Source organism: Temnothorax longispinosus, chromosome 11 (genome assembly GCF_030848805.1).
Source record: "Temnothorax longispinosus isolate EJ_2023e chromosome 11, Tlon_JGU_v1, whole genome shotgun sequence".
Taxonomy (NCBI): Eukaryota; Metazoa; Arthropoda; class Insecta; order Hymenoptera; family Formicidae; genus Temnothorax; species Temnothorax longispinosus.
The window spans coordinates 18,321,938-18,336,547 of NC_092368.1; the positions used below are offsets into that span (position 1 = coordinate 18,321,938).

Consider the following 14,610-nt stretch of genomic DNA (forward strand, 5'->3'; position numbering starts at 1 on the left):
CGATATGGCAGTTAAAAATAACAAAATGTTATTTAACTCAAGATATTTGTTGCGCTACTCTCTATTCGAATTAAATTAAAAAGGTACTCACCACTTCGAGCACTTTAAGGGCGATGGGTAGGTGACTTAGAATCTTGTGTCTTTTGGTAGTCGGCTGCTGACTTTGCTGCGGTTCGTCCGCCATTCTTACCCTTCGATGTTTTCCTCTTCCGTCGCCCAGTTTGAAGGATTTTTCAGTTCGATTTGATGACGATCGATTCTTTCTTCCCTGTGCGTGCCAACTCTACCCCTCGGTCTTAGCGACCCTAAAACGAGAAACGCGCGATAGACATCGTCCTTAGGGGAGCCGCACGTAAATCGGAGGGTCGAAGGCGCGGTGTATACGACGCAAAAGACTATAGCACGGATTATTTGCGCGATAAGATATTTCACTGTGTTTTCCGTCCATTCCAGGTCGATTTTCCTTAACGAAATGCGTCGTAAATTATATTAAAATCGCAAATCGCTGAATATCGCGATATCTGGCACTAAATGATTCCGGTAGGATATTAAAATAAGTTAATTAAATTAAGGTGTTAGAGTAATTAAATGTAAAGTATTTATATAGTAATTGAAGTAGTAGTAATAAAAAGTAATGACACTCCTCGACACTTAGGGAGTGTCGCAAAAACGAACATTAACATATAGCATAAAATAAGTAATTAAGCGCGATAAAGATAACTCAGCTTTACATATATTTCAGGTGTATAATAGTTTATCTTCTTCGTAGAGGAACAAAGTGCGACATTAATACGGCGCATTCCTCTACGACGTGTTTCGTAACTTCGGAAAATGGATTCCACTCGTCTAATTTTTTCCTTTTTTTTTTTATGGGAATGAATACGGAGTTACGTCACGAGTCGTGGCCTCCGCGGCTGAAAACTCGTTGTATCTAAATGGGCCTCAGACCGCGCGCAGAGAGAGTACGCTGAATAACAAATACTCCGTCCATTGATTCACCTGACACGCGCTCCGTCCACGTGTACCGTCACCTCCTATCGCCTCGCCAGAGCGATACCCGCGATTTCACTTCGAGTGTCTGCTACACGAGAAACACGAGTCGAGCTGCGTCAAACGAAGTCTTGGACCGTCAGGAATGCGTCGCGTTCTATTTTCTTTCTCTGTTATCTTCTATACTTCCAAGTCCGGAGACTTCACTCTTCACTCTTCACTCTTCACCGCACGCGGCCGATCGTCGGAAGCGCGAGGTTTAATAACGCGCGCGGATCGTTGCGCGTCGCGGCGCGTGCGTCGTAGTCGTTGGAGGAAGAGGGAACGTGCCGTGCCCGCGTCGTGCAGCGGTGCAGCTCGGACTGAAACGCGGAGAACGTACGGCGAATATACGCGACACTTTACGATAGCTTTACGACTCCCCGCGCGCGCGCAGGCGAAGTACATCGGCGTTACGATCGAGTCCCACGCTTACGAGCAGGTCGTACGCGCCTTGGGCGTGCGGTCGCCGCCGATGGAATCGACGTTTCCGATACTACTAGGCCCTAGCCAGCGACGCTGTTAGCTTTCGCTCGTCTCGCGCCGAAGATCACCAACTGACTTTCGGTAAACATGTTGTCGCGTTGCGCTGTCGCGACCGGGCCCTTTCTCTTTTCCCAACTTGGTATCGGCGTCGGGCTTTCTTAAATGGATTTTTTAAAAAAATGTCACACCTCTCTAAGACGTTTATTTGGCAAAGGAAACGCAAGGAGGTCGGGGCTCCTTCACGCATGGTAGCGTTCCACATCGCCAGATTTCCGGCCGCGTTTTTGCCTGCCTAAAATATTTGTTCCGTATACCGCCGATGTGTCACGGGCGCGCGCCAAGTATTTTCTTCTTTTCGTGCACGCCCTGTTACGTCATCGATTGAACGTGCGTAATGACGGTGCGTTGTAAGTCAGGCTCATTGAGAAATCTTCGCTCCAGCTTCCTGTAGTGATTTAATCATGAACAGGCTCTTTAATTCGTATAAAATTCGTATACCAATTGATTTTTAACGAAACATCAGGGAGTTCCAGACTGAAGCTGGTAGAAACAGAGCGTGAAATAATCGCTCGTTATTTAAACAATCTTCTCTATTCTTTTTTTTTCAATTTTTGAAATATATTCTTCGTGTTAGTACTCTCGATTTTTAACGATTCAGCTTTGCCGTCCATTTTTTAACTGACCATACTCATGTTACTATATCGAAACGCAGTTGCACACGATAACAAATACAGCGCGAGCTATAAAATTCACAATGAATTTCCGCGAGAGCGACTTCCTTCGCTGGAAACGCACTCGATCCTATTTCATGACGTTATATTTTGACGTTGCAGCGGTGCAAGGACACACGTAATTCTGCGGGCTGCCTGCCTGCCTGGCGTGCGTATCGAAAAGGCTCGCTATCGCATTACACGCGAACGCGCGCTTATTGCTGCTTCGCATAATTATGGCGACGCAGTTATTTTTACCTCTCGTGATTACCAAACATTCCGGATTACTAGAACATTTTGCTGCACTGTAATTGATTAGACTCTTTATTCGGAGCGCGACAAGTAGAATATCCATGAGATACGACTGAAGCGCGCAATGATTGAAAAACGTTAATGTTATTATGATTTTTAATTACATCGAACTTCATCAATTAATTCGAATTAACGAATATATCTAAGCAATTGTGTATCAATGCATCATTTCGTCATGTTTTATCAGCGTGTTGCGTATGAAAAATTAATTTCTCAAGAATTGTTACACGCGCTAATAAAGACGAAACGTTAAGGGAAAATTTTAAATAATTTATAAATTAATTTAGAATTAATTGATTAATGTAAATTAATGTACTCTTCATCTAGAATTGAAACCAGCTCGCAAATTTCCGCTAAATTAGCTTCTTTTTCGCTTCTCGGTATTTGCGTTGTCTATAAAAAGAAGGTTATTACAAAAGAGTATATACGACTTCAACTTGTAGCTTTTGCAGGCTATACTCACTTTAGCCAACATTGCCAGAAACGAATCGTCGTGGTATCGATCTATGGTAGAATGTTGCACGACGAGCTGCAATCTCTGACTTTCCATACATCGCGATTACTGGGTATCTATGTCAACTCGTCCTCAATGAAACATTTACGAAGCGTATGCGATTGCACGGTTACTTTTCGACGGGCATACAAATGCTGAAGTAGTAATTTATCTGCCGACAATACGCATAACGTCAGTTTTTTTTTTATCGTATTGACTTGTTCTTTAGACTACTTTAGAGTTTTCAGACTTACAATGGCACGGGATACGTAAACCGGAAGAGACAGAAGATCGTCTATAGACATGCTTATGTCTTTAGATTTAATTGTCTTTTATTCCGTCTTTAGTAATGAAAATAATGCAAGTTAATTACGCGATAGTGGTGTTATTGAAGATTTGCAGGATAGCAGAAAAACTCTAACAAATTCAATTCTGAAGTTCTGTATTGCATACTTAACAGATTGTTTTTTAAATACTGTCCAATATCGTAGGAGTTGATTCTTGAAGTCATATTTTATGAAAAAAAAAAAGTTTAAATGATCTTAAAAGCTTTGTTTTGGTGTTAAAAATTCTATAAAATTCTTTAAACGAAATGAAATTTTTTTTCAAATTCTACCTAGTAAATAAACAGAGTATTACCTTCGATTATGCAAATATGTGGAATGCAATTTCGAATAATAAAATAAGAATAAAAGAAAGAGATATTTAAATTTAAGATCTTAGTTAATTTTCAGCACCTTTTTCTCTTCTCTCAGTAAGTAGCTTATTCTTATTCAAGGGATATTTATCCTGTTATATACTAGGTTTACAACTTAGTCAAATTAGGCGTGACCTCCGTAATTAACGTGATTACGTGCCCGGCTCGTGGGTGGGTGTGTAATCGCGCCGGTCATCCGCGACGATCGCCAGGTCAAGTAGATTAATTGGTGCGCACGACGGGATCTTAAAGGGCCCTAGATGAAATCATCCGGTGGAACGTTACGGAGCTGTGTTTGCCTCGAAAAGGGCGTGAGTCATATTTTTCGTCACACCGTCTACGTTTCTTCCTCCGCATTTCTTTCGTTTCCGCGATTGAGCCTCGTTAAGTAAAGGAGGGCACGCGCATAATAATCGCCCGATATGTATTATCGGTCGTTAAACGCGGAAAAATGTAACGGACATGTCAAGGAGAAACAAATTTTCATAGGCGTCGCAACGCGAAGATACCTAAAAATGCTATCTTGAAAAAAGTCTATAAATGTTTATTTATAAGATATAAATAATAATAACTGAGGAGTATTGCTGTAACGAAGATTTAAACATGCACGAAAAAATGTATTTTAAGCCGTTTTATTACAAATTTTGTAATAAACTTTATTTCGTATACGTTACATGTATTTTCAATGGAAAGTATATGTCTGTATGAATAAATATGTATAAAAACGCATAATGGGGAAACTTTGTCTCTCCTCGAAGAAGAACAAGGTTACTTGCGTTTTCCGCGAAGAGAGAAACCTCCGTACAGAAACGTGACTAACAATATACCCAGAGACATAATCGAATTTAATCGTAATAGAGTTTTAATACATGAAAACTTCTACTTCTTAGCGTATATTGCTAGTATATTGTAACATGAGTTGATGGGAATGAAACGGAAGTTTTTCGTAAAATATTGTCGCTATTAAAACGATGTTTATCTCGCAATACTTTCCCTTCTATTGAAATTCATCCTTAGCGTAATGGAGGAAACTTAATATTAAGTCCATCAGGTACGCTGCGCCTTCTAAAACGCACAACGAGCCCACAGCCAAGCCAATCTGGAATTACAGAATTTTTGCGGTTTAATACGACGCAGTTGGTCGCTGATTTTAGTGGAGAAATAAAATGGTAAACGTATTTTATAAGACAGATTTCAGCAAATTTGTTTTTCTAATAAAACGGATGTTTATTATAATAACTATCTGGAAATTTACGCCAACAGCTTTTAACTTTTCAGTCATTTTTTAAAAATAATTTTACCTTATAAGTTAATTCGACTTACCTGCCTCTCTGGCGCATCATATACGAATTTCTGCTCAGGTTGATAACCATGCCAGTAATGAAGGGCCGTTCCGCCCACGGCAACAAACATGAAAGTCCCGACGAAATTCATGATGATTTCCTGTAATGAAGATGACACGTTTTGATTAAATTGTTTCAAAATTGTTTAAGATTGTTGAACTTTCACATAATTTTGCATGATGTAACACTACCTTTGGATAAAGAAAAAAAATGTACATTCGATATTTATCAGAAAGTTCTGATATGTCTTATATAAAAAATGCCATTTAAATCTTTGGAATTGAATGTGCGATATATGATGCAATACTTCGTTTTCACTATATTTAACATGAACTATTCAATCGAAATCCGTCGCATCCTCAGTCAAGTGAAAAGAGTAAAACACTTACAACTAGAGTCTTTTTATGGTCGGTATTGCCAAAACAGTAGCTGATGAGGACGACGCTCGTGTAGATGAAGAACCCGACAAACACGCCGGAAGCGACAATCTCGGCATCGGGATTCTTGTCCTCGTTCAAGTTCCAAGTTCCACCTACGCCTAGAAACTCACCGCCGTATCCTGTACGGTACAGGATGATGATGATGAGGTTGATAACCTGCGGCAAATAGACGAATTTTCAAAATATATACACAGATAGCCAGAGGTTTGTCGTAAACATCTGCTGCAAATTGTATTAATAGACTGTTAGGAAAAATGTAACAGAATATGCTATAATAGAATAAGAACAGATTAACTGCAGAAATCGAATAGAATCTGCCATTTTCATTCATAAATAAAATCGAATATTATTTCAATGATTACGAAATGACAGATTCTGCTGGCATTTGCTGCTAGATTATGTCGGTACTCTTCGCTGGCAGAATATGAGCTTAATGCGAACCCAGTTGGTGCCAATCTGCCGCAATATTCTGCTGTTAATAGTGTTAATCTTGCTTGGGTATTTACAAGTGTGTGGAATGTCCCAGAAACTTATGTAATGATATAGTGAAGTAATATTGTCCAAGTTTAAAATAAATTTACTTTTCTAATTATATAACCAGAAATGTTTTGAAACGTTAGAAACGAATAAAAGTCTAGGGAAACTAAGTTTTAGGAAGATATGTGAGTGATAAAAACTCACTTTTTAAGTAAACGTAGTTTTATATTTATGTGAACAAGAAACTCTTATTTTAAGGCCCCCCTTCCCGAAAGATTGATGTCGAAAATTTAAAATTTTATGGAAGAATTAATCGAAGGAAAAAATTGTCTCAAGATGTGATAGAATCTTATTATCGCTATAGATTTTCTGGGACACTCTGTAGTTCCACGCACTAAAAACGACGGCAACGTAGCGTATCGCTTGCTAAACAACATGCGTTATCGCACGCCGATAAGGGCAATAGAATGATTCATACGTCTCGTAAGAATGTCCCTTGAATGAGTGTACGATGATCTTTTTCAGTCTACGCCTTTTTATGATTAATCGAATACATTGACCGCGTTAATTAAACAATTTACGACATGCGTCACATTGAAACTACGTTTCCTGTGCCGAAGTTTTATTACCTCGTTAGCATTTTATTCTTTTCGATATTTAATTGGACCCGAGGTTTTAATCTCAGACTATTTTATCTCTGCGTATGTCATATCACAAGACAAAAATACCCGCTTTTACACTTTACATAGCGAAGAAGAAATTTATCAAATTGATCGTGAAGCTCGTCGAAACTTGTTGATCGCTCAATTTGATAAGTTTTTTGTATTGGTGAATATCCGATTAACAATTCAAAGAATGCCTGCAAATAAATCTCGATATAAAATCTTTTTAAAAAATAGCCGTTCAAAATTAAATAAAGAAAAAAGATGATAATATTTATTTACAAATTAATTACTGAAAATTTCTATATTTTGAATTGTTCAAAATTTTATACACTGGGTTTTATTTCAAATCAAGAATTTGTCAGAATTGATAAGAAGAAGATATCGTCTCGTTATGGGATACTCTATCGAAATTTTCTTTCTCTTTTTTTTCTGTTAGATATACACTTTTCACGATTACGATATACGAAAACCAAAATCTTCTCACCAACTTTAGCACTTTGATCACTATACTCGCAATAGTCTGCAGGGAAACCATGCTTGCAGACTTATCGGCACCTTCTTCTCGCCGTGAAAACGCACGTAACAAAATGAAACTTGCGCCGAGGTTTTGATGATTCCGAAGCGGAACCAAGCCCTCTTTATCTAATCAGATGATACGGGAGAGTACGTTGAAAAGGGGATAAGAATCGTAGAGGACAGCTGCACATGCGCGATCTAAATCTTATCTAAATGATAATTTCAACTGGACGCATCGTAAAATTATCACGTTGTACTTCTTCATTTTCGCAATAGCGGATTTCTAGACGGTGTCACCTAGAAATGTTTATCGACGATTTTTCAGGAGCTCGGCCTGGCGATCAAGCCGGAGCAGATCGCCGAAATGGAGGCACACGTGGACGACATCGACTTCGAAGCCGCCGCCAAGGAGGAAAGGTTGACGAGGCACGATGTGATGGCCCACGTTCACGTATTCGGCAAACAGTGTCCCCTGGCTGCGCCCATCATCCATCTTGGTGCGACCAGCTGTTATGTGGGCGATAACACGGTATACCTCCCGTTAACTCTGTCATAAAAATATTCTCTTTCATTTATCTTGCTAGCAAGATATAATTATATTTTTAATTACTGATAACCGATTGCCACACCTTTCCATGTGTTTTCGCTCAACTAATTGGTAGTTATCTAATTTGTTAACGTTATCTCTTCTTGAAGGACCTCCTGCTGCTTCGCCAAGGTTTCGACATACTGCTTCCGAAGCTAGCCAGCGTAATCCAGCGCCTCGCGAAATTCGCTCACGAGTATCGCAGTCTGCCCACTTTGGGCTTCACTCATCTTCAGCCCGCGCAACTGACGACGGTCGGAAAAAGAGCGACGCTATGGCTGCAGGACTTGGTGATGGACGAGAGAGCTATCCGTCGCGCCAGGAACGATCTGAAATTCCGCGGCGTTAAAGGCACTACCGGCACCCAAGCGTCTTTCCTTCAGCTCTTTAACGGTCGGTCCGTTTAGCCTTTCTGTAACCCGTTGATTTTTACCAGGAAAAATAAGTTTGTGAAACATGATATTGAGATGATTTTTTAGATGATCTTCATTAAAGAACGATTTATTAGCTCCTAGAAAAATAATTACGATTAGATGTCTAGAAATTGTAAAAAGTAAATGTAACAGGCGTGTAGGTGATGTGTAATTTTCAAATTTCATTACATCAATAGGCGATGAGAAAAAGGTGAAGCAATTGGACGCTCTCGTGACTAAGATGGCCGGTTTCGAGAAGTACTACGCCGTCACCGGACAGACCTACAGCAGGAAAGTTGACATCGAATGTTTGAACGTTTTGAGTTCACTCGGCGCGAGCGTTCACAAGGTGAGCCCGAATTGATTGCATCCGTGCCAGTTATACAACCGTGGCGGTTTTAATATGGGACCCATCTTTAAACATCTATTTCTTCCACTGCGAAGAAATCACTCGGTCTCGAATTAATCTTTCCCTTTCTAATTTCCTTAGATTTGCACGGATCTTCGTCTTCTCGCTAACATGAAGGAGATCGAGGAGCCCTTCGAGAGTACACAGATAGGCTCCAGCGCGATGCCCTACAAGCGGAATCCGATGCGCTCCGAGAGATGTTGCAGCGTGGCACGTCACCTGATGGTTCTCGTGAACGACGTCCTCCATACCGCGGCGGTCCAGTGGATGGAACGAACGTTGGACGACTCGGCGAATCGCCGACTCGCCCTGGCGGAAGCCTACCTGTCGGCCGACACGATTCTGATGACTCTCCAGAATATCACGGAGGGATTAGTCGTTTATCCCAAGGTCATCACCAGGCATGTGGCACAGGAATTGCCTTTCATGTCGTCGGAGAATGTGATCATGGCTATGGTGAAGACTGGTGGCGATAGACAGGTGTGAAATGCACTTTATTAGATATTTTTGGAGAATAATTTTCATTATTTATTTAAATCGAGAATATCTAGTCAATGAATATTGAATTATGAATAACTGATTTCAATCAATCAAAATGTGAAATTTTGATCTTCAGTTGATTTTATAATCAATCGTATATTTGACGTAATTCTTTGTGACTTTAATGATTTAAAGAATATTATAGATAATTAATGTTGCATATATACTTTAATATATTTGCTTTAGGATTGCCACGAGAAAATCCGCGTATTGTCGCAAGAAGCCGCAGAGCAGGTTAAACAACACGGTTTGGATAACGACCTGGTTGACAGGATCAGGAGAGATCCGTATTTCGCGCCGATTTTGCCACAATTAGATGCTCTGCTGGACCCGTCAACCTTCGTCGGCAGAGCGCCGCAACAAGTTGTCGAGTTCCTCGAAGAAGAGGTGTATCCCATTCTCAAAAATTACAAGGGATTGGAAAGTGGAAAAGTCGAACTACATATTTGATTGTGTTATAGAAAGCTCCTCATGTTCCTTCCAAAGAAATTTGTATGTGATGCCGACTTATTATTCGGGTATTAGAATATGATTGACTTTTAACGAAATTTTGTTGGTGATAAGAAATACGTGCAAAACTTTATTATTCATCGCGTTAACATTTCTTATATATTGATACATTTAATAAAATTATAGAAAAATAATTCGCACTGTTCGTCGCAGTTGCGCGCGCGCGCGCGTGTTCTCTCTTGTCTAATGAATTTAATTAATCGGTAATCCTTCTGTTTTATTGCCGCAATCTCTCTCTTCTCTTTTTTCGTTTTCTGCCGATTTCACAGGTCTTCTCTCAGACGTAACTGCTGTGATAGCAGGCAATTATGTATATTATGTATATTTACAGTATAGAAAAGAGATAGATAGATAAATAGATAGATAGATTGATAGACAGATTGATGCTGGATGTACAGATAGATATATAGACAGATAGATAGACAGATAGATAAAGACGAAAAGAGAGATAGAGCAACCAATAGACTAGATTGGAAACAGAATTGAAAATAAAAGGAAACGATATATTAAAATTATAAAGATAAAAATGAAGAGACGCGGAAGAACAAGGTGAAGAAAATACAAAAAGAACGATAATATGTCTATTTTTTTTTAGAGAAAGAAGACTAGAAAAAATGAAGGAACTAATAAACGAGAAGATAAGTTTAAAAGAGAAATCTATGACACTGAAATAAAAAGAAATAATAGAAGTAGAAATTGTCGATAAAGCGTAAAGAAAATTTCAATGAAGAAATGAAAGAGAAAAGATAAGTCAAGACACTGCAAGAAGATATATATATATATATATATATATATATATATATATATATAATAAGAAGAAAGATAGTATGTTTCTAAAGATAATAAAGGTGTAGTATACCGAAGTAAAAGAGCTGAAGCTTGACAGACTAAAAGCATAACATCGACAGAAATAAAGGAAATAAAAGAAGAAAGAGCGAAAGAGATAGATAAGGAAGCAATATATGAAATAGAAATATAGAAATTTTAATAGAAATAAAGAAATGATAATAAAAGACGAAGAAGGCAAAGAGGTAGAGGCAAACCGAGTAGAAATAACTAAGAAAAAGAAAGATAGCGAATAGAGGAAATTATAAAGCTTAGACACTACTAGAAACATAAATCAAAGAAATATGGAGAAAGAGGAACGCGTAAATTTTGAATGGAGAAAGTTGTTTCTTAATCGTAGCGAAGAAAATAAGGAAGCGATAAAATATCAAGAAAAACGAATCAAGAGACGAGGTGAAAGTAGTAAACAAAATGTAAACAAAAAAATGTTAGAAAGCGAACCGAAAGAAATGCGAAGCGAAAGCTAGAAACTGGAGACATTCGTGTTAGTTTACGAAATAATTATAGATATTTTATCATTTTAAAGAAATTATAAAATCAATGAAATTTTAGACAAGTGAAAATAGCTATCACAGAATGTTAAGTCCATTGAGAAGTTTTAGAACTACGAATTAGGAACTCTATTTCAGCACACAAGAAAGCTCTCGTTTGTAGAAAAAAATCTAGGATTTTGCAAAAGCGTTTTAATCCTTTTTTTCTTTTTTATATATATACTTTTAAATGCATTTAATGACAATCTGGCGATTTCTCGGTCTAAGAGCATGACATCATGTTTTAGAATCTTATAATTTCAATCGGGTAATATGTGATGATTTTAAAAAATATAATTAAAATGTTACTAACCAAAAGATAAAAGATGAATCATAAAATCTAACAAATTTTTACAATTGTTTCTTGTTAAACTTTTTCTTGTTATCTTTTTTAAACTAAAAATGGGTATTTCGAAATTTTTGATTAAATATTTCAACCTTGAGAATCAAGAATCTTTCTAGATTCAGTTTTAGTTTATAATTTCAATTTTGTTTCCCTGAATGGTGGTCCTGAATTCGCCCAAGATTGTTGTTTAATGGTCCAGCTTATCTTTTATAAACGCGGTGACCAGTAAAACTGGCTCCATCGGTAATCTTCCCGGATTCAACGAAGACGGCAAGTTGGTCGCCGGCTTCGACGTCCAACAGAACGAGATTGCTCCCTCCGCCTGGACCGGCGCTGATAATCGGTCTCCAACTGTCGGATTTGTTCAGTTTGCGTTTCAGTGTCAGCCGCAGATCCGTGCTACCGTATCCGGCGAAGCTGAATTGGTAGAGGCCTGGACAATGCGTGGTGAAGATCCCGGTTTCCGCCGCGTAACCGACTCCTTTGTCCACTAGTGTCTGGGCAAGGACGAGCTTAGCTTCCTGTATACATTTACACGTACATTACAATATTTTCTAAGTGCACGAAAATTATCAAATTTAGAATTATAAAAAAATCAGATCAGTTTTCTCTGTCTATCGTCAAAATTCTCCTATTCTTATTAAAATTAATATTTATTTCAAAAAGAAACAAGACAAAGAACCCTTAGTAATAAAAGTCATATAAAATAATAGATTAATTAAGACTTTGCGAAATAAAATGACGAAGATGTCGGTGGCCAGTTATGAAGACGTGAACGTGAAACTTTTGATACGCGATAAATATCGTGTTACATCTCGCGCCATGACTAATGACACTATCGATAAATTAAGGAATAATAATATACTCGTTTAATTACGCTATTGTACTCACATTCACCGATCCTTGGATGCCAGAGAAAGCGACAAGTCCGGCGCAATCGGCGGCGGTTGCCAATTTTTTGGAGCCGACTGTGGTGATGCCAGAATTTTCCGGTGGATCTGGTACCGCTGCATCGGTCAACACGACCGCTGCCAATATCAGCACCGCCCACACCACCCTGTTTATACAAATGAGCGAATGTGCATTAGTCAGCGAAACTTGACTTGATCTTACACAAATGCTGGAATAATATTAAGAAATAAATTCTTGCAAATTTTATCTAAATTTTTACAGAAGTTGCAGACGCGCGTGATTGATTTTTCCTTAATAATTTATTATGTGTAAATTAATATCTATACATAACAAATTAATAAAACATTGTATATATATATATAAATTTTATTAATTTATTTTATTAATTATTATATATATTATATATCAATATATAAACATTATATATATAATATTTTAAGTTATGCTCTTGAAAATTTGTTTTTTATTATTAAATCTCTTGCTAGTTAAGCTCCAAATTAATATATTGCAAAAAAAGTAAATTTATGTAAAGAGAATTTTTTTAAAAGTGAGTTTTAAAAAGTAAACATTATATATAGTTGTTAAAGATCTCATTTGTTTGATAAGAAAGGAGTGTAAACTAATTAGTTGGATCAGAGTTTTGATCCACAAATAAATCCAAGGTGAGAAAAGATCTTACTGCGATTTGAAATTACGCGAGAAGCGATACGTGTAATTAGCATCAACGCGGACGAAGCGACAACACGTTATTGCGCAACGCGTCACGTGGGCGTGCAAAGGCGTTTTTTGCGCTCGTGTCGTATTCTTTTTCTGTTCGGCTGACGTTTAATCGCCAATGTGACCATTCTCGGTAAAGTTCAGTCGGTGGTTTGCGCTACTTTCACTGCTTGCGGCTACTTCTCACAATCGACCAAGTCTCCAGGCTCGTCCTCTCCTTTACACGTATTTTTTATTTTTCTCTCTCCTTTCTCCCTTCGTCAAGTAATTGCAAATTCTATCTTTTATTTTCTGTTATAATGTCTTTCTTTCATAAATGTTTTATGAAACTTTTTTGAAGAATATATTAATGAAATTAGAAATTAATTTTAACAATCAATTGCTTTATACGAAACTTAGATGTTTCTACTTTTAATAAAAAATTGTATAGATTACTATTTGCAAATGTAAAATGTTTAGATTATTTTTACCATATTATTTATAATTATTAATCAAATACTCAATTGTTGCGATTATAAATAAAATCACGATTCAGTGTTTAATATTTATTAGAAGAATAATACTTTCTCGGGTATGAGATATAAAATTTGTCCGCAAGATGAAATGGATCAACTTTCACCGCCATAAGAAAGCGGAATATATTGATACGCGCGATTGAAGATAAAAGTAAGTTGTTGACTATCAGAACGAAACGCGCAGTTATACTTTGAACTTGCCTTTTAATAACGTGATTACAATATAATGGAAAATCTTAGACCTCTTGTAATAGCAGAGAGGATATCATTTGTATTGATTTACTGCCGGAACTGCAAAGTGAAGCCAGTTGGAAGGTCGACGATTATCGCATTTTTATTTTCTGCACTTATGTAATGTGACAAGGATTGATTTGCATTTAATCGTATTGCAAATCTATTTACGAATACTTCTTTATGTAAATCAAAATCTTGCTGTGTTTACTAAGTTAATTTTTGCTACAGGAATAACTAACAGAATGTTCAATTAATATTATTTAACTATGTTCATAATTATAAACTATATAATGAGACAAATAGAAATATAGTTAATTTTTAAAATTAAATTTTTGTTTATTAAAAACTTTTAAAAAATTGTTTGTATATAATCGTAAATATTAAAAAACCTAATGTTAAAAAGCCTAATGATAAAAAGTTTAAATTATGATTTAAAACTCATCATAAACTGGGAGAATAATATTAATTTTAAGATTGTATGTTTGTCAAAATGAAGAAAAAATACGTTCGTTGCAATGTTTAAGAGTAAAATTACAATTAATGCCTAACACAACTGATGGAAAATAATAAATTGTTTATTATATAACAATGAAATAAACAAACTTACATGATGGTAAAATGTGGTGTGGCAGCGACGGATTTTCCCCGCTATCAGGCTGTTCCCTCAGTTGATGTTACGGGCAAATCAGACCGAATCGGACCCCTGAACGCCTTTATATCACCTCCTAGCCAGTACTAATGAATCGCACGTCGGCACCAGCCTTTTCTTTCATTTTGCGTCTCGTTCCAACCGCGACAAGAGCTCTCTTTCTCGCTGATTGGTAATCGCGTCCCCTCTCCAGTCGCCGATTGGCAAGTTGGCTGGCTAGGTAGTGACAGAGAGT

General features: G+C 37.3%; 4 protein-coding genes across 4 annotated transcripts in view; 1 reads left to right on the forward strand and 3 right to left on the reverse strand.

Annotated features, from left to right (window-relative positions):
- LOC139822223 (uncharacterized) overlaps nucleotides 1–1,361 on the reverse strand; it is a 4,499-nt gene extending 3,138 nt beyond the window's left edge. Inside the window, exons 1-2 of the mRNA XM_071793835.1 lie at nucleotides 1,000–1,361; nucleotides 92–305 (exon numbers count right to left, since the gene is read on the reverse strand). Coding sequence (XP_071649936.1) covers nucleotides 92–184 — 93 coding nt within the window. The 5' untranslated portion in view covers nucleotides 185–305; nucleotides 1,000–1,361. The remainder of the gene's footprint in view (nucleotides 1–91; nucleotides 306–999) is intronic.
- Adsl (adenylosuccinate lyase) overlaps nucleotides 1–10,432 on the forward strand; it is a 22,197-nt gene extending 11,765 nt beyond the window's left edge. Inside the window, exons 2-6 of the mRNA XM_071793833.1 lie at nucleotides 7,494–7,697; nucleotides 7,865–8,147; nucleotides 8,365–8,516; nucleotides 8,658–9,056; nucleotides 9,303–10,432. Coding sequence (XP_071649934.1) covers nucleotides 7,494–7,697; nucleotides 7,865–8,147; nucleotides 8,365–8,516; nucleotides 8,658–9,056; nucleotides 9,303–9,566 — 1,302 coding nt within the window. The 3' untranslated portion in view covers nucleotides 9,567–10,432. The remainder of the gene's footprint in view (nucleotides 1–7,493; nucleotides 7,698–7,864; nucleotides 8,148–8,364; nucleotides 8,517–8,657; nucleotides 9,057–9,302) is intronic.
- Nucleotides 4,344–7,459, reverse strand: Ssk (smooth septate junction protein snakeskin). Its single transcript, XM_071793837.1, has 4 exons — nucleotides 7,137–7,459; nucleotides 5,460–5,666; nucleotides 5,051–5,170; nucleotides 4,344–4,826 (listed from the first exon to the last, which is right to left on the reverse strand). Exons 1-4 carry the CDS (start codon nucleotides 7,185–7,187, stop codon nucleotides 4,725–4,727), a joined length of 480 nt encoding a protein of 159 aa, XP_071649938.1. The 5' UTR covers nucleotides 7,188–7,459; the 3' UTR covers nucleotides 4,344–4,724.
- Nucleotides 9,665–14,493, reverse strand: C1q-vp (C1q-like venom protein). The gene is made up of 3 exons (XM_071793836.1): nucleotides 14,334–14,493; nucleotides 12,240–12,405; nucleotides 9,665–11,869 (listed from the first exon to the last, which is right to left on the reverse strand). Coding segments are annotated over exons 1-3 (489 nt in total). The 5' UTR covers nucleotides 14,336–14,493; the 3' UTR covers nucleotides 9,665–11,548.
- Between the last annotated feature and the right edge of the window lie 117 nt (nucleotides 14,494–14,610).

Bases quoted from the DNA above. Each gene is read 5' to 3' on its own strand.
- Ssk (XM_071793837.1), bottom strand. From the start codon at position 7,187: ATGGTTTCCCTGCAGACTATTGCGAGTATAGTGATCAAAGTGCTAAAG. The intron at 5,171-5,459 runs GTAAGTGTTTTA...TCTTCATTACAG, and splicing joins ACCATAAAAAGACTCTAGTT to GAAATCATCATGAATTTCGT. The intron at 4,827-5,050 runs GTAAGTCGAATT...CTGTAATTCCAG, and splicing joins ATGATGCGCCAGAGAGGCAG to ATTGGCTTGGCTGTGGGCTC.
- C1q-vp (XM_071793836.1), bottom strand. The intron at 11,870-12,239 runs GTGAGTACAATA...AAATGTATACAG, and splicing joins GCATCCAAGGATCGGTGAAT to GAAGCTAAGCTCGTCCTTGC.